The sequence below is a fragment of the Heptranchias perlo genome, chromosome 26, assembly GCF_035084215.1.
Source record: "Heptranchias perlo isolate sHepPer1 chromosome 26, sHepPer1.hap1, whole genome shotgun sequence".
NCBI classification, from domain to species: Eukaryota; Metazoa; Chordata; class Chondrichthyes; order Hexanchiformes; family Hexanchidae; genus Heptranchias; species Heptranchias perlo.
The window spans coordinates 14,801,115-14,827,211 of record NC_090350.1 but is presented as its reverse complement, the minus strand read 5'-3'; the positions used below and the strand labels follow the sequence as shown (position 1 = coordinate 14,827,211).

Below are 26,097 nucleotides of genomic sequence, written 5' to 3'. Positions count from 1 at the left end.
CTAATAACTAAAGACCCAAAAGACATTGCCGCATTTGTCTTATCAAAACAGTCTCAATAGTGTAATGTAGAGCAGCTCTTAAATCAAAATGGGGCTAGTACAGTACCATTCATCAGACTCAATGAAGCACTGATTCATCAACTATCGCCCATCAGTTAATTAAACAGCATATATTGTATGATGGAAACTAACACACACATCGCACTGGATATCATAGAGGGTACAAAACTGTCCTTTTACTTTTGGGATCTGATTTCAGTGCAGCTCATACAGATAAAAGAAACCTTTGTCTTTGTGATGACTGTAAATTCAAAATTAATTTGATTGTTCTCAATGTTTCTCAGTAGCTGTGAATCTACTGCATGAAACTGCTCATAATACAGTAAAATTACCAAGGAGAGAGGTTGGATGGATACACGATATGGGAAATGCAAGTGGCTGTCTCTTTCACCAAGAGTTGCTCTTCTTAAGCTATGTTTAAGAAACACTGTTGCAGTTGTGTAGTGGGAATTCTACGCTACACCTAAGCTGGACTCTCGTACATTTGACATGGAAATACTTGAATGGTGTGGTTGGGCTTAAAGAGATGACTCGTCCAATCTGCAGCAATTGTATTTACTTTGAGGAACACAAATCCCTCTAATAAAATGGAAGAACTGAAGAGAAGGAAGGCAATGTGTATGAAAATGTGTTATATTTTAGCCTCAATACAAATTTACATTATTCCATCAAAACCAGTAACCGGGGCAACATATTGCAGTACAAACATGAAAGTCATCCTCCATGTTACACTACTACATTTAACAGTATTAAAAAATCTATATATTAGAAATAATTTTATTTGAATTTATATGTAAATCATGGGCAGTGGTATATGAAATATCACTAAAAAGAGCACACGTGTCCAAATTAAAAATGCAAGCATATAAAACTGGACACATTGTCCAAAGCAAAAGGTTATGCATAGAGTTTCAATAGATAAGTAATGAACAATGTAATATAATAAGCAGATTGTCTCTTCATCATACAGGGGGTTAAGATGTTAGTACAAGTCACCCACAGTCAAGGAGCTGAGATTGTCTTCTAATCCAGACGCTACTGATATGATATATGCAAATAATAAAAGACAGGGAAATGAAAATTAATCACAAAAGAGATTCAGAACAGTTTCCAACTATGAAGGTCCAGCCTGTGGAAATGGTCAATAGGATCAGGAACAACTCAAGGATGAAAAGATAATACAAGTTTTCCAAGGCCTAATCAACAGTATTCATGCTGCAACTCATCCTTTCTCTGGGGTTAGTTTAGAGTCACTGTGTATGTGGGTGGCATGCATTTAACCATTGTTAAAATACTGCAGGATAGTCAACCAAGTGCTTTCCTTTCATAATACCCTATAAAAATGGAACGTGAATGATTTATAACATGTTGCTTGCAAAATATACAATGGAAAAATGAATTTATAAAGGGCACTTCTATTGCCATTTTTCTTGTAATATAAATATAAAATGTGTAAGACATGAAAGGAGCAATGTGTAAAATTGTCAGGGATCCCAAATCATGCCCATTGGATACTAGAGCTTGTGTTATTTGAAGGGATATGAGTGCTTGAAATGAATTAATGTTTGGCTTCCTTAAACAGCAGAATAAAACTTTTCAATCCATAGTAGGCATTGAATTCAGTTTCTATGCTATCACCAGGAATGTGTTGGGTTCATTTATCTATTTCATATATTATACTGTCAATGGCAGTGATACAGTGGGTATTATTTGTGGTGTATTTTGACAGTGGCTTTGATCATTGATAGTATGTGCTTTAAAATAACAAGCTTGTTTTGATTACTTTTGTGATGGGGGTTGCTGAAAGGGGCTTTTACTGCAATAGAGCTTTTACAGTATTATTAGCTCTGAGCAATGTCTATGGTGTAAAGAAGAACATTTGGAACAAAGAATAGTATTTCTGTGTCAAAATATTTACTTGATGTATGAAGGTGGCAATGTGAATGAGCAAAAATATAATAGTAAAAGAGCAGCCCTCTCCCTCATCTCCATTGGCTGGGAACTGGTGGAATAGAGTAATTTCCTCAGGATCAGGTAAATCCCATCCTTACACCATGTCATTCTTAAAATTGTTGTTGTACATTAATGCAGGTCATACGTCACTGGTTTGTAAGGTTACGCATAAATGTTTATCTGTGGATAGGTTATTGAGCACTTTGGTTGAGAGGCCAGGTAATAATAAAGGATGGCATTCTCAGAACAAACATGGCTGCTACAGTTACTGCCTCCCTACTGATGTTCACTTTAAAATGTTCCAAGATGTTATGTAGTGGATCAAGGGACCTCTAACTGATTGAAATACTCAGTAGTTTACTTGCTTTAAACTATTCCCCACACGACCACCTTCTTCCCAGGTGTCACTCATGTACAACTCTGTGTCCTTGGAGACAGCAGACAGACTGTTCCCAAGTATCTAACAATGTTGCTTTTCAGAAGTCAACTAAGGTGTGTGAAAGTGATCCTGGGTGGCTCCCTCTTTTATTTCAGCTTTCTGTTGCTCTGCTCCAACTTTTACAAAGGAAAAATTTGCAGGGTTATAGGGAAAGAGCAGGGGAGTGGGACTAATTGGAAAGGACTAATTGGATAGCTCTTTCAAAGAGCCGGCACAGGCACGATGTATGTTCTTTATAAACGAGGATGTGAAAATTACGGGGTAATTTTCAACTTGCCAAAGGAGCGTTAAACCGGAGTTGCGGCTTGGGTGCTTGTTATAGAAACCACCCGATTTTTCTTAATGTTAACGCAGAATCACTGAAAAAATTATTGTACGCCACACACGAGTGTATTGAATGTTATACAAACTCAACCATCCAGGATTATTTCTTAGGATGACCATGTCCCTTTAATGGTTGTTCATTTCCCCAAAGTTTGAATTCTACTCACAGTGGATCATGTCTCCCAAGTCTATTCTAAAATCTGAGCCGCGATGACTTTCAACCATCCTGACTAACAAACAACTAAAAATGACCACACATTAGATGCCATTCTTAATTATGGTCAGTTAAATGGCACAAAGAGCACTTGGGGACGATGAGTTTGGTGCACACTCAAATTTTCGTCAGTATATGTGGAAAAGTAGAACTCTTGCTTAAAAACTGAAACTTGACAAAGTTCGTTAAATGAGTAGCTTTACAGTACATCAACAACAACTTGCATTCATTTTGCGCCTTTAACATAGTAAGACGTCCCAAGGCACTTCACAAGAACGTTATCAAACATAATTTGTCACCAAGCCACATAAGGAGGTAATAGGACAGGTGACCAAAAGCTTGGTCAAAGAGGTAAGTTTTAAGGAGTGTCTTAAAGGAGGAGAGCGAGGTAGAGGCACGGAGAGGTTTAAAGAAGGAATTCCAGAGCTTAGGGCCTAGACAGCTGAGGGCACGGCTGCCAATGATAGAGCAGTGAAAATCAGGGATGTGTAAGAGGCCAGAATTGGAGGAGTGCAGAGATCTCGGAGGGTTGTAGGGCTGGAGGAGAATACAGAGATAGGGAGAGGCGAGGCCATGGAGGGATTTGAAAACAATGCGTAGAACACTACTGCTGCTCCAGCAGGTTAGCAGGAGGGCTCCTACTGGTTCCAAGAAGGGTGTGTACTTATTCAGTTTGGACAATTTTTAATCCTCTGGGCTACTTTCAGATCTGATCTCATATAGGAATGTCTGCAAGACAATGACTCAAAATAATTAGCTCTGCAAAAAGTTAGCAGCTAGAGAGATGAGAATTGTTTTTCTAGATGTTTGCCAATATTCAGTGTATTAGACTCTTAGATACTGGATGAACTGGATTTTATAACCTATAAATAGGAAGGTGCGTGCAGCTGGTTTGCACCACTAGGTGTCACCTAGTACAGACATCTAGTGGTAGTAAAAGTGTACTGCCTTCCACAGTGAAAGCTGAATCATCCAGCCATACAGACACCGTCAATTTTTTTTAAATGGGTGATCTGACTGGATAAAATGTGTCACTGGAAACAGTAAATTAGCAAACTGAGGACAATAGTCTAATTACCTCATCAATGATATCTGCAGCTAATAATATTTTTATTTAGATAAGAGTGTGGAAAGAGGCATTACAATTGAACTTAGTTTCCTTTGGCGAAGAAAGGAAAAAATTGGAAGGGGCTCCTGCTCCTGATCATTATCTAGTGACCCTTCTGTGAAAAATCCTAAAATTAGGTGAGGATAGAATTGAGTTTGTTTGGAATGTGTCTTATAATGAAATAGCCCACTGATACTGTTTAGACTCACACATAAAAAATGGCCAATTAGGCAAGGAACCAGAGGGCTACCAGCAGTCAGCATGAATCAGCTCTGATCTTGACTGAATTGTTGATGGCTGAGGTCCAAATGAATCCTTGCTCATCTCTAGTGCAGAGATTTTATTATTATCATTACTATAATAGCAAAATTCAAAATCAGACTCCAAATGATTAAAAGTATGAATTGATATTCTAGCCCCTGGACATCAGGGCAGATCTTTAAATTATTAGGGGTGGATCTTCTGTATAGTACAAACAGATAGCCAAATAAACTCATAACCTTTGAAGTTCAGTAGCATGCTGATACTCAACAGAGTTGAATACTGTTAGATCTAGCATTATGAAACTAGATGCTGCAAATACCCCAATGCTCAATTTTCAAGCCAAGTATCAGATAACTCAAGCAGTGGCTATAAACTACTCCAGCTTCATAAATTGATAAAGTGACCTGAACCCCACAAAGAGATTACTGTTTTCTATTTGTTCCCAGATATTCATTATTCTATATATGGCCATTTGAATGTCCCAATTAGATTATAGTCTGTAACTCGCTCCCAAGGATCAGTTATTCAAAAGGTAAACCATACGTAGGATTCAATTAGATTACAGCCTGTAACTCACACCTGAATATCCATTTTTATTCTACATACAAACTATCTGAACCTTCAATTAGATTACAGCCTGTAATTCACTCTTCACTTGACACAGTTCAAAAGCAGTGTTCACAGATAAGACTTTCTTGTAGCTGTACGATGGAGCTTATCTATGATTAAATCACAACTCTTTTTGTACAGATGAGGTAGACGAATTAGAAATCTAGGCAATTTCACTGATTACACATGCCACCCATGATTCTTTGTCCCCTGTGCTCGCTGGGTTAAAGGGGAAAATAATACCAAAATATATGCAAACAAAGTTCTGCACCCGTGCCTTGTACAAGTGGGAAAAATGGGGCCCCTGGTGCCAATGCAGTCAATAAAATACAATTGTGGCAATGAACCCTCATCAGACTGTAATAATGAACAGATTAATAAGTTGAACTTTCTCAGTGGCACCAACAGTCTTTTGTGCACTTTTGGCATCTGTTCATTAACTAGGGATGTCGCTGTAGGAGGTAATGTTTGGGAATAACCAGAGAAAGGTGAGGAAAAATACAAAGGAGCTTTTTTTCTCTAAATCTCAAAAGCAATATTCCAGATAGGCAAGGATTCTCAAAAGAACAGGGATCAAAAGTCTTCAATAAAGGGGCAGCTATTTTGAACAATACTGTAGGGATGCTACATCTAGTCACAATGTTGAGAGACCCCCTCCCGAATAAACATAATTGGAGGACGCTCGCATTTGAGAGTCAGGGCTGTGGCCAGTTTTGTGGGTGGAGATTGGTTCGGACGGTAGGTTTTGTGAGACAGAAGTAAAAGATCGAGGCGGCTTGGACGTATTATAGTTACGTGCATAACTCACTTTCTCCAAACTTCCACAATCTTTTAAGCCATGTAATTCGTGTGCGACTAGGTTATTCAAATCTCTGGGCACAAATGCGGAGGAAACTCCAGGCCAAAGTGTGGAGTTTAAACAGACTGTGCTAAAGAGACATGGGGAAGTCAATACTTTCAGGAATGTTGAACGCAATCATTGAAAATCAATAACGCAGACACAGCTTTGCTTGGAACACCTCTGAATATTTCTGGATTGAAATCACTCTGTTCTATATTAGTAATACATTGTACTTTCTAATTAAATTCCCACCTGTTATTTTAACAAAGGTGTTAACTTGTTTATTCTGAGCACGGCCGTGACTAATATCAAACACGTGGAGCAATTTCAACCCACTCATTATATTACAAGGACTTTTTGAAGAAAATAAAGATTATTTTCTAGATGGGCCCATCTCAACAACATGTACAGAGAACTTCCTATTATTATCTGTAAAATAATGGATAAGTAAGAGGGAGTCATAAGGAAAATAATGGATAGCTGACATGACAACACAATAGGGGAAGGATGCACTAAGTGTAGCTAAATCATAATCATATAAAGAACGTGTTTACAATTTTGCTACATTTAGGGCACAAAAGAAATTCTTCCCCATTAATCTCATCAAGAGGTTTAGATGACATCATAAACTGTGAAAACAAAGTTTGTGCATTTTATAATTGCAATCTGAACCCCTTGATGAAATTTCTGCTTTGTTGTAACGCTCAGGTTTTATATTTACGGTTTCGTAGGGGCAATTTTGTTCCTTTATGTAACATGTTTGATGTTTAATAATTGGGTTATAATCACTGGAAGTTAATTAGATCTCCAACTCTTAATTCTTTCCCAGGACCTATGGAACTCCTTACCTCAACCAGTCTTGCCTTCCTCTACAAGCTTTTAAAACCAAAGCTGAGCATCACCAAATCATTATTTATTTGATTACCCCATCATTTCTTTTCAATTTTACAGATGTCATACACAATGGCCCCTAAATTTTAATAAAAGGCATTTGATTAAGAAAGAATGAACTTTCATTTATCCAACACCTTATCACATCCTCAGGTGTGCTTTAAGATCAATTGGTTACTTTTGAAGTGTAGTCACTGTTGTTATGTAGGCAACTGCAGGAACCAATTTGCACACAAGGTCCTACAAATAGCTTGAATGAATGAGCAGATATCTGTGTGTTTTTGATGATGTTGGATGAGGGAGCAATATTGGCCAGGACATGGGGGAACTCTCTACTCCTCTTTGAATGGTCCCATGTGATATTTTTACATTCTCCGAAGCAGGCAGAAAGTACCTTGGTTTAAAGTCTCACATGAAAGCTGATGTCTCCGACAATGCAGCACTCCCTTAGTATTGCACTGAAGTGTTCGTTTAAAATATGTATTTAAGTCCATTGTGGAGCTTGAACCAACAACCTCCTGACTCAGAGGTGAGTTACCAGATTATGAAGGTACAATATAGCCAATCTATATTATGAAGTAGTTATGTAATTAAGGACTTCAAATTAAAATTGCAGTACTGCAAAGGTTTGGAAATAACAAAATCCTGAGACTGCATTATGCCTTGTAATACATCCTGCTGTTGAAAGTTATTGTAAATCACCTATAATTGTTACAGAATTGAATCCTTGAATAATAGTAACAGTGCAATTCTGTTAAAGGCATTGTGACATAAGTAAATACATGATATTGATCATATGACTGGTAAATGAGCATTACATAGAGTTTGTTACAAAGTCATAGCATAGAATCCACTTGTAATGATCATGCAGATGCACCAATCAATTTCTAAATTTCAAAACCACATTACATTGAAGGCCGTAATAATCAGTTGTAATAATCTGTTTTCAGGCTGACCGTTGTATTTTCACCGCTAATGAGCATGGATTTGCAGTAACAGGCAAAGCTACAAATAACCAAGCTCCAGAAAGAGATGCTTTCACACCGGCTCTACACCGTGTATCACCATAACAAATAGAGTCATAGAATCTTACAGCATAGAAGGAGGCCATTCAGCCTGTTGTGCCTGTGTCGGCTCTTAGAAAGAGCTATCCAATTTAGTCCCACATTCCAGCTTTTTCGCCATAACCCTGCAAATTAGTCCTCTTCAAGTACATGTCCAATTGCCTTTAGAAAGTTCCTATGGAATCTGATTCCACTACCCTTTCAGGCGGTGCGTTCCAGATCTTAACAACCCTCTGCGGTGAAACAATTTCTCCTCATTTCCCCTCTAGTTCTTTTGCCAATTATTTTAAATCTATGACCTCTGGTTATTGACTCACTTGCCAGAGTAAACAGTTTCTCCCTACTTGCTCTATCAAAACTCTTCATAATTTTGAATACCTCTATTAGGTCTTCCCTTAACCTTCACTGCTCTAAGAAGAACAAACTCAGCTTCTCCAATCTCTCCACATAACTGAAGTCCCGCTATCCTGGTATCATTCTGGTAAACTCCCCTGCACGTTCACCAAGGCCTTGACATCCTTCCTAAAATGTGGCGCCCAAAATTAAACACAATACTCCGGCTGAGACCTACCCAGTGATTTATAACAATTTAGCATGACTTCCTTGTTTTTGGATTCAATGCCCCTATTTACAAAGCCAAGTATCCCATACGCTTTCTTAACCACCTTTTTAACTTGCCCTGCCACCTTCAAAGATTTGTGGATATGCAATCCGAGGTCACTCTGTTCTTGCACACCCCTCAAAATTGTACCATTTAGATTATACTGTCTCTCCATGTTGTTCCTCCCAAAGTGCATCTGCCATGTGTCTGGCCATTTCACCAGTCTGTCTATATCCTCCTGAAGTCTGCTACTTTCCTGCTCACTATTTACTACCTTGCCAAGTTTTGTTTCATCTTCCAACTTCAAAATTGTACTCCCTATACCCAAGTCCAGGTCATTTATTTATAACAAGAAAATTACCACCGTCCCTTTAATCCCATGAGCTTCTTTTTCTCTGAATAAGTCTGTTATGTGGTACTTTATCAAATGCCTTTTGAAAGTCCTTATATACAACATCTGCTGCACTACCTTCATCAACCCTCTCTGATACTTCATCAAAGAACTCAATCAGATTAGTCAGATGAGTCATGATCAGTTTGCGACTTTGCATGAAAGTGCAAATTTTGCAGGAACGATGCTTAACATGAATAAGAGAGCAATTATGCTCAGCATTTCAAACTCCCCCAATCAACACTGCCAAGCCTTGTTGGGAACAAAAAGAAATGATTGGGAGGTTGGCCTTATTAAATCTTTTAAAACCTTTTAAAGGTCATTAAAATTTGTAGCCTTTTTGAATATATTTTAGAAAAACAAAATCCTTTCTCTAAAGGGGTATTTTTCCAGAGTCCCCAAAGGATCTATCCTTGACCTCTTCATCTTCCTCATCTGCATGCTGCCCCTTGGCGATATCATCTACATACATTGGATCAGCTTCCACATGTGTGCTGATGACAACCAGCTCTATCTCTCCACCACCTCTTTCTCTCGAGCTTTCTATGGCCACTGTGTAGTCAGACTGTTTGTCCATCATCCGGTCTTGGATGAGCTGCAATTTCCTCCAGTTAAACACTGGCAAGACCAAAGCCATTGTCTCTGGCCCCCTTCACTAACTCCATACTCTTGTCACTGATTCTATCTCCCTCCCCGGCCACCGTCTCAGCCTGAACCGTCTGTTCACAATCCAGATGTCATATTCGACCCTGAACTGAGTTTCCAACCCTATAACCTCTCCATCAGAAAGACCCCCTATATCTACCTCTGTAACATTGCCCACCTTCACCCTGCCTCAGCCTATCTGCTGCTGAAACTCACATCATGCCTTTGTCACCTCCAGATTTGACTATTCCAATACTTTCCTGGCTGGCCTCCTATCCTGTACACTCTGTAATCTTCAGCTCATCCAAAACTCTGCTGCCCATATCCTATCCCATACCAAGCCCCACTCACTCATTACCCCATCTTCTCTGGCTTACATTGGCTCCCAGTCCCTAACGCCTCCAATTTAATAATCTTATCCTTGTTTTTAAATCATTTCATGGCCTCAACCCTCCCTATCTCTGTAACCTCATGAATCCTACACCCCCAACCCCCTCCTCCGCCCCCCCCCCCTTTGAACACTACTTTCCTCTGACTCTTGTGCATCCTCCTCTCCGTTCAACCCACCATTGGCAGACGTACCTTCAGCCACCTAGGCCCCATGGTCTGGAATTTGCTCGGTAAATCTCCACCTCTCCATCTCGCTGCCCTCTTTTAAGATCCTCTGTAAAACCCGGCTCTGGGACTAAACTTTTGGTCACCCTTCCTGATATCTCCTTCTTTGGCACAGTGTTCATTTTTTCCTTATCCGTCTATGAAGTGCCTTAGGATGTTTAGGGAGGGATTAAGGAGGGAAGTCCAGAGCTTGGGCTGAGCCAACTATGCATAGATTCCACGCCAATATAATTTACACGGGAAAAGTATGCTGTGTTTGCATCTATGAATCAGACAGATGGTTTATTCAAATTATTGATAATTCAGCCTGTAACTCATTGCAATCAAACCATTGCCAGATCACCTTCCATTTAGTTATTCACCAAGGTCTTTGGCATCCAATATAGGTGATTTGCTTTTACAAACAACTTACAATTCTATAGCATGTCCCTCATGTACAGAAAGAGTTCTTGATGGGTGAACTCTGGAAAATGGGCAGGAAGGAGAAACGAAAAAGAGAGTTTACGTAGAATTGCATAGAATCTACAGAACAGAAACAGGCCATTCGGCCCAAATGGTCCATGCTGGTGTTTCTATTCTCCACCCGAGCATCCTCCCACCCTGCTTCATTTAACCCTATCAGCATATCCTTCAGTTTGAGGGGGAGATAAATGTACAATCAAAGAGGAGGATTTTTAAGAGGCTTCTGAAAGCACAGAATGAGGTGACATGTTGATAGAATGTGGCTGAAGAAGCAGCACGGAGGGTGAAATGAAGGGAACGGGGAACAAGGTGGAAGCCAGTGTCAAAGGAACGCACAGACGCATGACTGGAGATTACCGAGTTAGTGCCTGGATGGAATACAGGAACAGGAGCTCCGTCATTCAATTAGATCTGTACCTCAACTCATTTACCCACCTTTACTCCAGATTCCTTGATAACCTTACCTAAAAAAAACTTGGCTTGTATTCCCTTGAGTTTAGAAGGTTGAGGGGTGATCTAAATGAGATGTTTAAAATGATAAAGGGATTCGAAAGAGTAGATACCAGGCAACTATTTCCTCTGGTAGAGGGAATCCAGAACAAGAGGCATAATCTTAAAATTAGAGGTAAGTCACTCAGGAGTGAAATTGGGAAGCACATTTTCACAAAGGGTAATGGAAATCTGGAACTCTCTCCCCCAAAACGCTGTGGATGCTGGGCCAAGTGAAAGATTCAAAACTGAGATTGATAGATTTTTGTTAAGTTAGGGTATCAAGAGATATGGAGCAAAGGCAGGTAAATGGAGTGGAAGTGCAGATCTATGATATGATCTAACCAAAAGGCGGAACAGGCTCGTGGGGCAGAATGGCCTACTCCTGTTCCTATATTTCCACTTCTCAGACACTGGCCCTAAAATGTTTCAGTTCTCCCATACTTTAAAGTAAATGTCCAATTTGAGATTGCCTTTTTCTACTTTTCAATCCTCAAGACCTTTGAGTAAGCAGCATTGTTTCAATTATCATCAATACTTGCACTATTGTCATGGTTTAATCTCTCTGATGAAAGAACTTGCTCCCGCTTAACTGCAGCCTTGACAAAATAAAATGCCCTTGTTGCCATTCCCCATCGCTGTCACGGCACATCTTGACTAATCCGTACACGCAGAGGAAAGAGGAAAAGGAATAAAATGTTTTGAGGTGAACAGGTTTTGAATGATTTTCACAGCCAACGGCTACAATGATTGGTGTCTGAACAGCTTAATGGCAAGAAGCACATTATGATGACTGCGTATGACAAACAGAGCAAGAGGCAATGGTAATGAATGCATCTTCGTCCATGGAATGTTGTTCCCGAGAGATTAATTATTGTGCTTTGTAACTTTAAAGAGAAGTGATGAAGCATTTAGGCCTGTATCTTGATTATATTCTGAAATAAACCACCAAGACATTGCTGATAATGTATATCACAAATTGGGCTAGTTACATTGAAAATTAATTTAAAAAGTGTGCAATATATGTGTATCTTATTTACTGAAATAGTAACAAGAATAAATAAAGATATTAAAAATCCAAATATCAATGCATTTACTGCTTATAACAATTTGGTACACTCCAGTCCATTTACTTTTATAGTTCCATGTCTTAAATTGAAGTTGTTGGGTCATTGGCCTGTACTGCCGTGTTAAGGCCCCAATTTTAAAATGGGGGGGGGGGCGTATGATGCACGAGAGCCCTGAAGTGGGCGGCAAACCCAGGGAGTCCGAGGATGTGGAGGCATGGCCAATCTTAACGGAATTCTCCCGGAGTCCTGCCCGAATCCGGCCAGATCCTCTACCTAGCCGGCGAGTAGGAGTGGGAATTCCGCGGCCAGAGGCAACAGCTGGGGACACGCGATCAGCTGTGGGGTGGCCGGTTTGGCCGCGATTGGGGGCAAGCGGAGCTCGGGGCAAGGGAGGCCCAAGGTTTCCTTGTGAGGACCGGAGGAGCATTCCTGCTCCTCTTGGCCCACAAGGAAACCTACATACATAAGAACACACGAATTAAGAGCAGGGATAGGCCATTCGGCCCCTCGAGCCTGCTCTGCCATTTGATAAGATCATGGCTGATCTGATTGCGACCTCAACCGTACTTTCCCGTATACCTACTATAACCTTTGACTCCCTTGTTAATCAGGAATCTATCTAACTCAGCCTTAAAAATATTCAATGACCCTGCCTCCACCGCTCTCAGGGGAAGGGAGTGCCACAGACTCACGACCCTCTGAGAGAAAAAATTTCTCCTCATCTCCATCTTAAATGGGAGACCCCTTATTTTTAAACTGTGGCCCCTAGTTCTAGTCTTTCCCACAAGGGGAAACATCCCCTCAGCATCTACCCCTTCTAGTCCCCTCAGGATCTTATATGTTTCAAAAAGATCACCTCTCATTCTTTTAAACTCCAGTGTATACATGCCCAACTTGTCCAACCTTTCCTCATAAGATAACCCCTTAGAAACCTAAAATAAAGTTAGAAAACTTACCTGCCTGGCCCACGATCTGGCTCCCAACAGTTTAGGACTGATGGAGAAGCCATCACTGCTCCCCTGTTCAGGCCTCGGAATAATTTTGCAATCATCATTGGGACCCAGTCTGCATATTTAAAGAGGGACCCCTGTTCCTTCCTACGGGTGTCCCACTCGCCTGCTCAAGACAGCAGGTTAAGGCTGGGACACAGCGGGAAGGCAGCGGGATCAGAGGGGGTAGGTGACTGGCCTCATTTTAACTGCCCCCCACCCGCTTTCTGCCAGAGGCTTTTGCGCAGACAGACTTTACGGATGTCCATAGGAAACGATAAACAATCCAAGTTTGTAAATGGCCATTGGCTTTGTCGTTTCTGATTCACCAATATGCTCGCTGTGGCATATTCTAATTAGAAAACCAGGAAATTTGGAGTAAGTTAGCAATAGGCAAGATCGGAGCACTAGATGGTGAAGTTTATGGTGTGCGTCGGCAACCTTGCCGTTGCAGGAAAATCCGGGCCATTTCCTGAAGGTATCATAGAGAAATAAAGAAAGGTAAAGTTGTGCCATTTGGGATTTCCTCTCAATGTCAATATATGGCTAATTCGCATCATAAAGTAGACTTCATTTTGATACTTCCTTAATCTTAAACTGGAGTCCCCCTTCCCCTCCAAGACCCAACAGTGTGTATATTTGCAAATCCCTTCTCCCTGGACACTAGTCCTGTCAAACAGTACTTATTAGAGGCCGGCCACATATGTATTATCTACCAAGTATATTTAATCTCATTCTATACAACATTCTTGATCAATGTAACAAGTTTATCTACAATTTTTAATTCTAGTCAGAAAAAAACGCCACTTTAAAAAATTGGCCTAAATATGAAGTTAAATAGTACCATTTTCATTTGCATTTTTGTGTTCAAGTCGATGGATATAAAGACCAAGAATAGGATATTTTTTCCAATTTTGGGGCCAAGTACGAGAAAATAGAGCACAGTTCAATGGAACGTTAACCTCCCTCTACCTTGCCTTAACCCCAGTGTCAAAATCTGAAAAAGAACAATCTAAATAGAAACCATGTTTGCATTTGCAGATCCCTGCAGCTTTAATTATACTAAGGATGAAGCTGAATATAGAAAAGGTAAATTCTTATAAAAAGCAGACATCGATTTCTTGCGAGCTTTTGAGATTTCAACGAGTTTGCCCTCAATACACCATGAATTTAGACTCTCTTTCTAGATCATGACACAGATGTACTACTACTACATAACAGCTCATCACCAGTAGCACATTCTGTATAAAGGGTCAGTACAAGTACTGGAAACCAAATAACAATCTTCTTATTACCATTACCAACACCAAGCAATGAGCTCCTGAGCCTTATAAGAAATAGTGTCATGTCAACAACCCTGCATTATTAAAGTGCTACACATCAATAAGGGAACTGTGCTGTTTAGAAACAATTTCCAAAGTCTTATTTCTTCTTGCCTCTATGGGTGTTTAGGTAACATACAGATGCATTTTTTTCAGATATTGCTTAAAATGACACTTCCACGCTGAATAGCTGCTGTGAAACCTGCCTCACTCTGGCTGGTGGCATTTTCAGTTAGTAAAGGCAATTTTGCAAAAGCAAGATTATAATATTGGTTGGTGCAGAGTAAAACTCCCACTGCTCTTCCCCATTCTACTCCTCGCTTCATTGTGCGACTCTCAATTAGTTGAGCAGCTTACTGCTGCCTCAATTGCTGCGATTGTTCCCGCTGCCCAAGTTTTCTCCATTTCTTCTGCTTGTCTAGGTTTCTCTGCTGCATCTGACATCCTGGTTCACCCAGTTTCTCTGCCATCTTTGTGAACTCACCTTCTCTTTTTCCTGCAGACCCTGGACTCTCCGACTTCCTTGCAGATTCCGGCCTTCTCCAAGCTTCCTCATTGTCTCCATACTTTCCTTGCAGATCCTGGCCTTCTCTGCTCTTCGTTCCAGACTCTGAGCTTCTCTGTCTTCCTCAATGACCCCAGATTGATCGCTGACCTGGTTATCTTTCCTTAACAAGCCACACTCTAAGGACTTTGTTTCTAGGCCTAGCTATGCCCATGTAAATTAAGGTTATAGCCATATCTCTGACCCAGACTTGGTGCTGGGAATACAGTCTAACAATTTTGGCCATCAATTGCATGGAGCACATGGATTTCTTTGGCTCAAAGACAGAGCATCCGTGCAGCTGCCTCAACCACCCATCCTCTTCTTCCACCCTGATCACCACCCCCACAGTCCTTCACTTATCCAAGCCTTGACATCCAGTCTCTCTGAACTTCTTTCACATCCCACTCACACCATCTCCAAACTGATCACTTGCATGAAACCTGCTTCGAGACTTTTGATCTCCTCCCCACCCAATCCTAACAGCTCAACTATCTTTGCTGGTGCATTCTGTAAATGGCTGGCTTTGCTCAGGCTCTGTCAATTTCCTTTTCAAAATCACAGTCGTCACCCCCTCCCCAAAAAGCCCACCTTTGGCTAGTCCATTTTCTGCAACTACCACCACTTCTCTCATCTCCCTTTTCTCTCTAAGGTGCTTCAGCATCTCGTCGCCTCCCTGCTCTGTGCTCACTCCTTCTACAACTCCCTGACAATCCTGCACACCCGATGTTGCATGCTAGTCAGCAACTGTGCACTGGGTGGAGACTGTGCCACATTTACATAGAGTAGGTCCCTTACGATCCAGAGAGAGAAGAGGATTCCATTCCCAAAAACCAGGAGTCGATTTAAGCCAAAATCCTAGAGCTGAAAGGCTGCGTTCTATCCAGCACACCACCCAGTTGAGTGGAAGATCAAGCTTGAACAAAAATATTACCTTATTAATAATTGAACCCTGTAAAGGAGGGCTGCTACTCCTTCCCTTGATGGAACACCAAGAAACTACAAACACTCCTTCTCCCTCTCGACCTCCAATAAGATTACAGCTTTGAAATCATTCCATGGTAACATCTCCTCTGAAATTGATGGGTTAGTTTTGTTCAGTTTCAGGTCCTGTTTCATCCGACAGAAGTTCTTAAAAAAAAATCCATTTGGTTTGCAGACTTTGTAATAAGGTCTCTGCCCCTGCTTCAGCTCATCTGCTGCTGAAACCCTCATCCATGCCTTTGGTGCATGACGGCTCGACTATTCCAATGTTCTCCTGACCAGCCTCCCACCTTGCACCCTCCATAAACTTGAGCTTATCCAAAATTCTGCTGCCCGTATCCTAACTCGCACCATGTACCATTGATCTATCACCCCTGTGTTCGTTGACCTACATTGGCTTGTGGTCCGGCAACACCTCGATTTTAAAATTCTCATCCTTGTTTTCAAATCGCTCCATGGTCTCGCCCCTCCGTATCTCTTTAACTTCCTCCAGCCCTACAACCCTCTGAGATCGCTGCGCTCCTCCAATTCTGTCCCGTTGCACATCCCCGATTTTAATCGCTCCACCATTGACCGCCGTGCCTAGGCTCTAAACTCTGGAATTCCTTCCCTAAACCTCTACCTCTCTCTCCTCCTTTATGACACTTCTTAAAACCTATCTCTTTGATCAAGTTTTGGTCACTTGTCTTAATATCTCCTTACGTACCTCAGTGTCAAACTTTGTTTGATAACGCTCTTGTGAAGCACCTTGGGACGTTTTACTACGTTAAAGGCTCTATATAAATGCAAGTTGTTGTTGTTTTAACTTTTTAGCCGAAAAGCAGAAATCCCAGCTCTGCTGCATTAATTAGCAGAATTACTATAATCCAAACCGGATACGGCCAGCTCAGAAATTCACTCACATCATAACATTATAATCGATAAAAATAAATAAGATAATGAAAAACTAATTTATGTGTTACCTTAATCTTCAGAATGAAAGGTTTACACCCACCGAACATTTCACCCACAGCATCTGAAGTAAACATTGATTCTCAACTAGTGAGGCAACACATTGCATCTGTTTCTTTACAGTATTGGTTTACTGCACTTTTCTGCATGGGAGACTCCTTACAAATTTAATACATTCCTGGAGTTCGCCTGCAAATATTGGCACATTCCTGGGGTTCCCTGCAAATATTGGCACATTCCTGGGGGTCCCTGCAAATATTGGCACATTCCTGGGGTTCCCTGCAAATATTGGCACATTCCTGGGGTTCCCTGCAAATATTGGCACATTCCTGGGGGTCCCTGCAAATATTGGCACATTCCTGGGGGTCCCTGCAAATATTGGCACATTCCTGGGGGTCCCTGCAAATATTGGCACATTCCTGGGGGTCCCTGCAAATATTGGCACATTCCTGGGGGTCCCTTGCAAATATTGAGACACTTCTGGAAGACAACCGGCCAGAATTTGCTGTCAAAATAATGACAGGGCTGATGGCGCTCGCCGTTATTTATGGGTAAATGGTACAGCGCTTTTAGGCGAGGAGCAGATGCGCGGTTAAATGTGAATATCTAAAATTTGCTGTCCGACTTGCACCGCTCCTCCGTTAGCTTCGCGAAAATGGCATCTCGCCCTTAGCTTCCCCGTTTTTTTTTATTTAGGAACTCGCCGTATTTGCTCATTAAGTGCCCATTAAACTCGCCACAGAAAGTTAAGTTTTATCATTAAGTATCCTTTACACGACGTGATAAGTGTTAATGACTGCCACTCAACCTCTCTGGCACCGGAAATTAACTATTACAAATGGTTTTGAATTGTTCGGGGAGATTATAAAAATGTCAAATTTTTAACTTCACATTTTAAAAAATTTTTCCTTTGTCTCTTTTTTCTTTCTCATAATCCAATCTTTCTTTCCATCTCTTTATTTCTTTCTGTACTTGAATTGACAATGAATTCACCCCCTTTAATTCACCCTCCTTCTCAGTCCTTCCTGTATTTATTTCCCAATCCTTAAATCTCATTGGTTCGGGAGATACCCTGTTCACTCAGGTCCAAGATGCCCTGTTTCCCTCACTATGCCGTTATCAGCTCGCACTTTCAGCAACTTTGTGGGCAAAAATCTTTTGAGCTGAAGGGTGCAGGGGGCAAGTCTAACTGACGGCAGATGCTGTTAGATGCCCTACAACAGCAAATTCTGGCTCAGTGTTTGCAACACACTGTAGAAAACTTTTGTATTAGCATATTGCTACAGGAATCATGTGCTAGAAAGTCATCAAATATAGAAAAGTACAGAAATCTGATGACCTCATGCACCCCTGGAATTCCCTCAAGGACCACTTAGGATTCCTACATGGACCCTAGTTTGAAAACCTGTGCTTTACAGTTAGACTAATTAACCTCCTCTCCTCCTGCCCAAGGTCTTGCTTTGTGATGGTTGCCATTAATGAGGTTTAGTTTTCTGGCAGGACTGGCCTCCAACAACTAAAACAACTCAAAGTAAAAACTAGCTTTGGGACCACAATCAGTGAGCCATTCCTACTGAAAGTTCATGAAAACCTCACTCCCCCACCCTGTCAAATTGCTTTAAGATGTCAAAAATATTAACCCGGCTACAAATGATGATGAAAAGTGATTGCTCATGCACTAAAAACAAAATTTAGCATATCTTAAGTGTGTGTTGTAGAATGCTTTTTTTCTGGTTTTACATTCCCCAAGCAAAGCATCAGCAATCACCTCTGAGAATTTGTCTTCATCTGGCTGCTCCCTTTGATCCCCTCAGTGTTCAATCTCCATGGTGTAGTTGCAGTCTACAGGGATAGTGTTCACATCACACCTTCATTCCAGACATCTCCAAGCTTTTTGAATGCGAGAATTTTTTTGTGTACGCTGATCGCCAGAACAATACAATTAGTGCTTAATTCAATCAGGAACATCAAGCAGAGAATGTTGTCGGGGTGGTGGGGTAGGGAGGATAGCTGCCTATTAGCAGCCTTTGCATTCAAATTTCCAGGCAATCACAATGCATAAGTGTTGCCTTAATCTACTCCAGGAGGAACGAGACATTTCCTCAGTGTTTTACTTTAATTTTATTCATATTTAATTACAGTTTAGAGCAATAAACTTTAAGATAAATATTACAATATGCTGCTGCATCCACAGAATCATAGAATCATAGAAAGGTTACAGCATGGAAGGAGGCCATTTGGCCCATAAAGTCCATGCTGGCTCTATGCACGAGCAATCCAGCTAGTCCCACACCCCTGCCCTTTCCCCGTAGCCCTGCACATTTTTTCGTTTGCCTTTTTGCCAGTTCCCTTTTGAAGGCGATGATTGAATTTGCCTCTACCGTTCCCTCGGGCAGTGCATTCCAGATCCTAATCTATCAACAAATTTCTGAAAAACCAGATGGAAATTGAATTGATGCTCTTCGGCTCCAAGTGTCTATCCATTCCTGTCCTCACTCCACTTATCCTAGATCCCAGTATTTTCCTAGAATAGTTGGTAAAAGCATATTTTACCAAATATATTCTCTCTGGACACAATTCATGCAGAACTGGTCATGGTAACTGCTCGGATAACACATCAAATATCAAATAAAAACAACCATCAACTAGTATTTCATGCAGAGCGTGCATTGACATTATTTGGCACGCTGGCCTATGGTGGAATGGGTCGGGCTGATTCCGAGAACGAGTGAACTTCATGTTTTCTGCACAGGGAACAAGCTTGGTAGGCTGAATGGCCTTTCGTGTTCCATCCTTTTTTACATTCTTAACTTTTTGAATTAACAAGCTCTTTAATCAGATATTTCACTTTCCAGCATGTTAATCACTTTACATTATAACATTAACTACACTTCAAAAAGTGCTTTATTGGCTGTGAGGTGCTTTTGGATGTCCTGAAGATGTGAAAAACGCTATACAAATGGTATCTATCTACCCATTTCCTTCTTTCTTTCATTCATCTATCCATGTCCATTGGTCTTTGGCTCTCCCCCCTCCACCCCACGTTGTCCCAATCCCAAGCTGAGAATGAGGGAAGGTGCCTTGCATCTCGACCTCTTCCAAAATGCCTAACCAACAAATGGCCTGCAAAAGCAGTCTGCTGCACCTCAACTTTCCTGATTTTTCCTTCCTCCTCATGGAGAGGGTGCTTTGGCCTTTCCTCACTGCTCCATCCCCACAGGGCAGATCCAAGAAAGGCAACTCATTAATGAGGAACAGTAGACATAACCCGACCAGTTGGTGCTAAACTACATTGGCACACATAAGCAATCCCTATCTGAGATCAGTAAAATGGCTTAATCTCTGAATACAAAGACAGATCCAATTAAAAAAAATGCTTTGTTCTCCTGGGAAACATTTCTGCCTGTTGTATTATTCATTCTGTTCATCAGTGTGTTTTGTACTGTTTTCTATTACTCCATTCTTAATGAGAAATCGCTTGTTATGATGAGTTATGATACTTTTAATTGGTGACAGCAGTCTGATTGATTACCATACAAGACAAAATTAAAAATACCACTTATATGCAGAAAACTGTGCCGTTTTAATAAAAACATGGTCAGTTTCTAAAGGGCCACTCACATTTAATGTAACCCCTTCACTGCCTGTCATGTTTATATTGAAGTTGATTCCCAGTGTTCATTTTGAGATGTTTGTGGAGAAGTGTTTAATTGTGTTTATTATTTAAAATTATTACAATTGTTCTTGGTCTCAAAACATTGTCATCTATTTTTCCATTATATATACACACAGCATGGTTCAGTATACATCATACAGAGATTATAGAGTGATAGGGAATAAGGCTATTTAAGAGGATTATGGATGGCCCAGTATTGGTTTTTGGGTACACAGTTGGGCCTGACTGTGATGTCAATGGTTACTGAGTCGTTTTGGTTGCATCACTAGGGTTTTGTGAACTTCCATGGGAGGTGGATTAATGGAGGTTTCTTTCATGCAATGTATGAGTGACATGGAGGATGCTATTGATGTACTGCCAGAGAGTAGAAATAGGGACGAGTAACTTTCAAAAGGGAATTGGATATATACTTGAAATGGAAAGATTTGCAGGGCTATGGGGAAAGAGCAGGGGTGTGGGACTAATTGGATAGCTCTTTCAAAGAACCGGCACAGGCACGATTGGCCGATTGCCCCCTTCTGTGCTATATCTTTTTATGATTTTGAAGCATTAATAGTTCAGCCCAGTACTTTACTCTTTCAACGACAAAAGCAGAAAATGCAACAAATGCTCAGCAAGTCAGTCAAGATCTGCGGTGAGAGCAGACAAGTTAATGATTCAAGTGTAACCCTTCATCATGCCAGACTTGCAATTCATTGAAGTCAGTGATGTCAATGTTAGGGAATGGAAGACATTTTGATTCTTTACATCAAAATCTCAGCATTAAGCATGCCCAGCCAGTTTAGGTATAGCACTGGTGAATGTGGAATAAAGCTCCCTCTACTCAAGCCCCAAAATGTGCCTGAATTCCAACATCAGGGGAATAACCCCAACCACAGCAATGTGACGTTTCAATTTCTACACCAACTATCCTTGTGGTTTCCAGTAACTGAATGTGCAGTGCCAAATGGGACTGGCCCAAACTAAATTGCCTTAGGACTCTACATTTGTCAGAGAGAAAAATACATTTTTCCACCCTCCTCTCCCCTGAGGCTGGGATGCATTTGAACCCAGAGGTGAACAGACAGTGTGCTGATTCATGGGACAACCTGTGAAAGCAAAGGGATTTTTTTTGGTCACTATTTGTTAACACAAAAATGGTAGGAAGATTACTTCTGTTCACTATTTCTAGCAAAATCAAATACGCTTTCTAAAGAGAACAGGTTTTACAATTTCATTAGAAATAATGGCCGGGGGAAATCTCCCAATGCATTTACGACATTGCCAGTGCTTAATGACGAGAGGAAATCTATTCTCCACCCCCCTCCCCCCCACCCGATTCTATGAGAGGCACACAGAGTATGTTGAGTGACGCTTTGCTTTTCTGTCACAGGAGGGATCTTTGAATTAGTTGATGGTGGCACAGTGGGAGCTGAAGAGCTGGCCTTCAAATTTGCTGTCAATAACATCAACAGGAACAGGACACTGCTTCCCAACACCACCCTGACATATGACATTCAGAGAATAAACATCTATGATAGTTTCGAGGCATCTAGAAAAGGTAAGGCCCTGATCCAAAGGATGTAGCTTGCTGTGCTTTGACAGCTAATTGATATAATTCCATTACAGTGTTCTGCTGTGTTCACCTTTGTGTGTGTGTTTTTCTAAAACCTTTACTTTATCCAATCTTACATTGTTAACTTCTTAAAAAAATAATTTCCTGCCCACTAATTTTGTCCTCCCATTGTCTGAAGGCCATGACTTGTACTTGGACACAATTCCATGGGCAAGTGGCCTTTCTTTGTGTGTGTATCTAGATATTGAGTGTCAGCAGACTATTCAACTTTAGGGGAGAATTGCAGTAGATCCTGTTTTCAATTAAAGTCTTCACAAACGGTGGTCTTTAGAACAGGATCAGCAAGAGGAACCCAGATTGATTTTCTTCCCCACCTTAGCTTGGAGAACACTGATAAAAGTGCTCAAGCTATACTCTAGTTATTTATCCATCATTTCAATTGCTCCATTACCCTGCATATATTATGTGCTGGCAATAGAAATTGTCCAGTCATCAACTACCCATGACTTCTTGGTAAAAGCTCAGTTAATCCTTCAACGTGAATATCATTGTGCATCAGTGACATGCAGCAGTTCCCATACCCATGCACAGCCACTGGCGACATCGAACATAATCCAAAACTAGCCACAGCAGTGGCACACGGGAACACTAATGCATCGTGACATAGAGATGGAGGTTCCACTCCGCTCCCTTTTGAATTCAATATCTCAGCCACATCTCTGTGCCTAGAAAAGGCCAGGTCTCGTCCTTACTGTGGCCAATTGAGAACCATATTAACAGGAACAGGTAACCCGAGGAAGCCAGAGGGGAATAAAATGGAGAAAATATGACAGGGTAAATACCACCCAGCGAAAAAACATACCTCAGCTTGAGCACAAGGTCAAAGGTAAAGATTTGGGCGAATGCTGGGTGTGCCAAACTTTGACACCTTCCAGCTCCATACTTGGTATCACTGAGCAACTTATTTTGAGAGGAAGAAAGAGTTCCATTAGAGATGAGTCTGGTCATTGGTTATGATGTTAAATACAATGAGGCTGTGGACTCCCATATGTAATTTAAATAAAGTCCACCAAAAAAGCAAAAAAGATCATTCACTTAAGAGCACCGCTACACAGAATTAAATCCATCCTCCCAGAATTAACAATTTTTGCAGTTGGATTAATAAAGAAATTGAAGTCTAAATTTAGCAAAGTTTAGTTTTGGCCTGGATCATATTAAGATAAACCCAGGATCTGGACCCAATTCTACTTTCCACTCAAGTTAGTCTGTGAATGAGACAATGCAGGGGGCGGGTTTACAAGTTCACTAGAAATACCATCATTTACAAAGTCAGATGAAGACAGGACCAGGCTCAACCTGCCAACATGTACTGTCTAGGTGCACGTATGAAGATTGTCGATTTGGGGGATGAGACAGCGGCTTCAAGAGAGGATGGGAGAAAATTGACTGCATTTTTAAAAAATACAAACAAACAAACTGCACATTAGTTTATCCCCACTCATATGGTCATTACCACCTCCAATCTAATTCCCTCAAGGGTAAAGTCATAGGAAAATAGCAACAGGAGTTGGCCATTCAGCCCCTCGAGCCTGTTCCGCCATTCAATTAGATCATGGCTGATCTGTATCTTAACTCCATCTATCTGCCTTGATTCCGTAACCCTTAATACCCTTGCCTAGCAAAAATCTATCAATCTCAGTTTTGAAATTTACAATTGAAGAGAGTTCCAGATTCCCACTAGCCTTTGTGTGAAGAAGTGCTTCCTGACATCACCACTGAACGGCCTAGCTCTGATTTTAAGGTTATGTCCCCTTGTTCTGGACGCCCGAACCAGAGGAATTAGTTTCTATCTACCCGGTCAAATCCTTCAATCATCTAAACACCTCAGTTGCATCACCCCTGAATCTTCTATACTCAAGGGAATACAAGCCTAGTCTATGTAACATGTCATCATAATTTAACCCCCTAAGCCCTGGTATCTGGTGAATCTGCACTGCACCCCCTCCAGGGCTAATATATCCTTCCTGAAGTAGTCAGATGTTAATGAGCATTCTTTGCAACTGATATTGTAAAAGATTAATTGGTGATGTCACTCGCTCAACACATGCTTGTCACTGTTGATGGTTCTGATTCTCTTTCATTCAGCCTGTGATCAGCTCTCATTAGGAGTCGTTGCAATCTTTGGGCCTTCCCACAGCTCCTCATCCAATGCTGTACAATCCATCTGCAATGCACTGGAGGTCCCGCACATCCAAATCCGATGGAAACACCATCCCATGGACAACAGGGACTCTTTCTATACCAACTTTTATCCCGACTATTCCTCTCTCAGCCATGCTATTCTGGACCTTGTGCAGTTTTTGAAATGGAAGACAGCAACTGTGGTTTATGATGATAGTACTGGTAAGTCAAGAGCTGAATTTATGAGTAAGTGTATGTGTGTGGCGGGGGGGAGGGGGTTACCTGAAGAGATGTGCATTCATTTGAGCTGATAATCTGCACAGACAGTCCAGTGCAGTGCCGGGAGATTGTGGATTGTCAGAGGTGCTGTTACTTGCTTGGGAAGTTAATCCAAGGTCCTGTCCACCAGATTGGGTAGTTCAGGTTAATGTTAAAGATCCAACGACCCTACCCGAAAAAGAACAGATTAACTGATCAGGCATCTCATAGCCATTTATGGATATAGCTGGCAAAAATAGCTGTTGTATTTGCATATGTAACAGTCACTGTGGATAAATCAGGACCTCCTCCAACTAAGCATTGGGAAAGCCACAGCTACTTTCCTCAACTTCCACCAAAAACTCTGCATCTTTGCCCTGACTCTAGTTCCCACTCAGGCTGCTCACTGGGTGAATCCGATGGAGTACAATCTCAGTCGAACTCTGAACTGAGCTTCAAACCTATGCCCTGTCATATCATCAAGACAACTTACTTCCACCTCTGCAACATCAGCCACATCCGCCCTCACTTCAAACCCACTACCGCTGAAACTCTTCCCCACGTCTTTGTCCTTTCCAGAGTCTACTTCTCCAATCCCCTCCTTGCTGGCCTCCCAAATTTCCCACTACACCAACTTCAATTCATCCAAAACTTCATTGTCCACATCCTATCTGCACAAAGTGACCTCCACTGGATCCCTGTCCCTGATACTTTGGATTCAAAATTCTCATCCTGATTTACAAATCCCCCTATGGGCTTAACCCCAATTTATCTCTAAAACCTACTTCAGCCCTACATCCTTGCCCATGACATTTGGTCCTCTCAAGAGTTGTGTCCTCCTGTCACAGGCTCTCCCTCAACATACACCATTCTCAGGCACAAGAAACAGCATCATGATTAGATACCTCCCTACCCACCGGCAGCCATGTAATCTCCTGGGAGAGGCCAAAAACAGATAAAAGCCCAAAGAAAATTAGGGGAAAAAGTCTGGAAAAGTGCTCTTCAATCTCCTTGGACAAGTTTTATAAAAGTTACTCAAGCTTTGCCCCTCCACTGACAGTTCCATCATGTGGGGACATTTGAGTGGGAACCCACCAAATATCACAAATGGACTCTCAGTGTACAGTTATACTCATTTAAAGTTTTTCATTTTGGAGAAAGAATTCTGGCAACTCTTATTTTGTCTAAATAGAGTTCGTCAAAATCACAATATGGAATATTCCAGAACACAACTGGTCTGATTGTTCATTCACTGGTATCAGTGCGACATTAATTACGAATTTTTGTAACCCTGACAGTTTTGTTTTTCTATTACACGTATTCTGGCGATGCCTGGCGTTCTGGCAAATCATGGCTATGGTAATTGAACTCTGCTGTGCCCACCCGGCATCGCTGGGTAGAATGGGGACCTACTGCTTAAGTCCCGGGCTGTTCCCCAACCACTGAGAAAAAGATGACAGACGATAAAACTTTCTAAAAATTGGCAAAACAGAACAGAATGAAATCTTGCAAGTTAACAGATACAGGGCTCTATTTGTTGACCTTTGTTACTGTGTTTGAAGAGTGCCAGAATCAATTCTGAACAATTCCCTCCTCA

General features: G+C 41.2%; 1 protein-coding gene across 1 annotated transcript in view; it reads left to right on the top strand.

Moving 5' to 3' along the window:
• Nucleotides 1-26,097, top strand: part of LOC137342515 (glutamate receptor ionotropic, kainate 3-like) — a 363,766-nt gene that overhangs the window by 111,747 nt on the left and 225,922 nt on the right. Inside the window, exons 2-3 of the mRNA XM_068006438.1 lie at nt 21,879-22,046; nt 24,207-24,464. Coding sequence (XP_067862539.1) covers nt 21,879-22,046; nt 24,207-24,464 — 426 coding nt within the window. The remainder of the gene's footprint in view (nt 1-21,878; nt 22,047-24,206; nt 24,465-26,097) is intronic.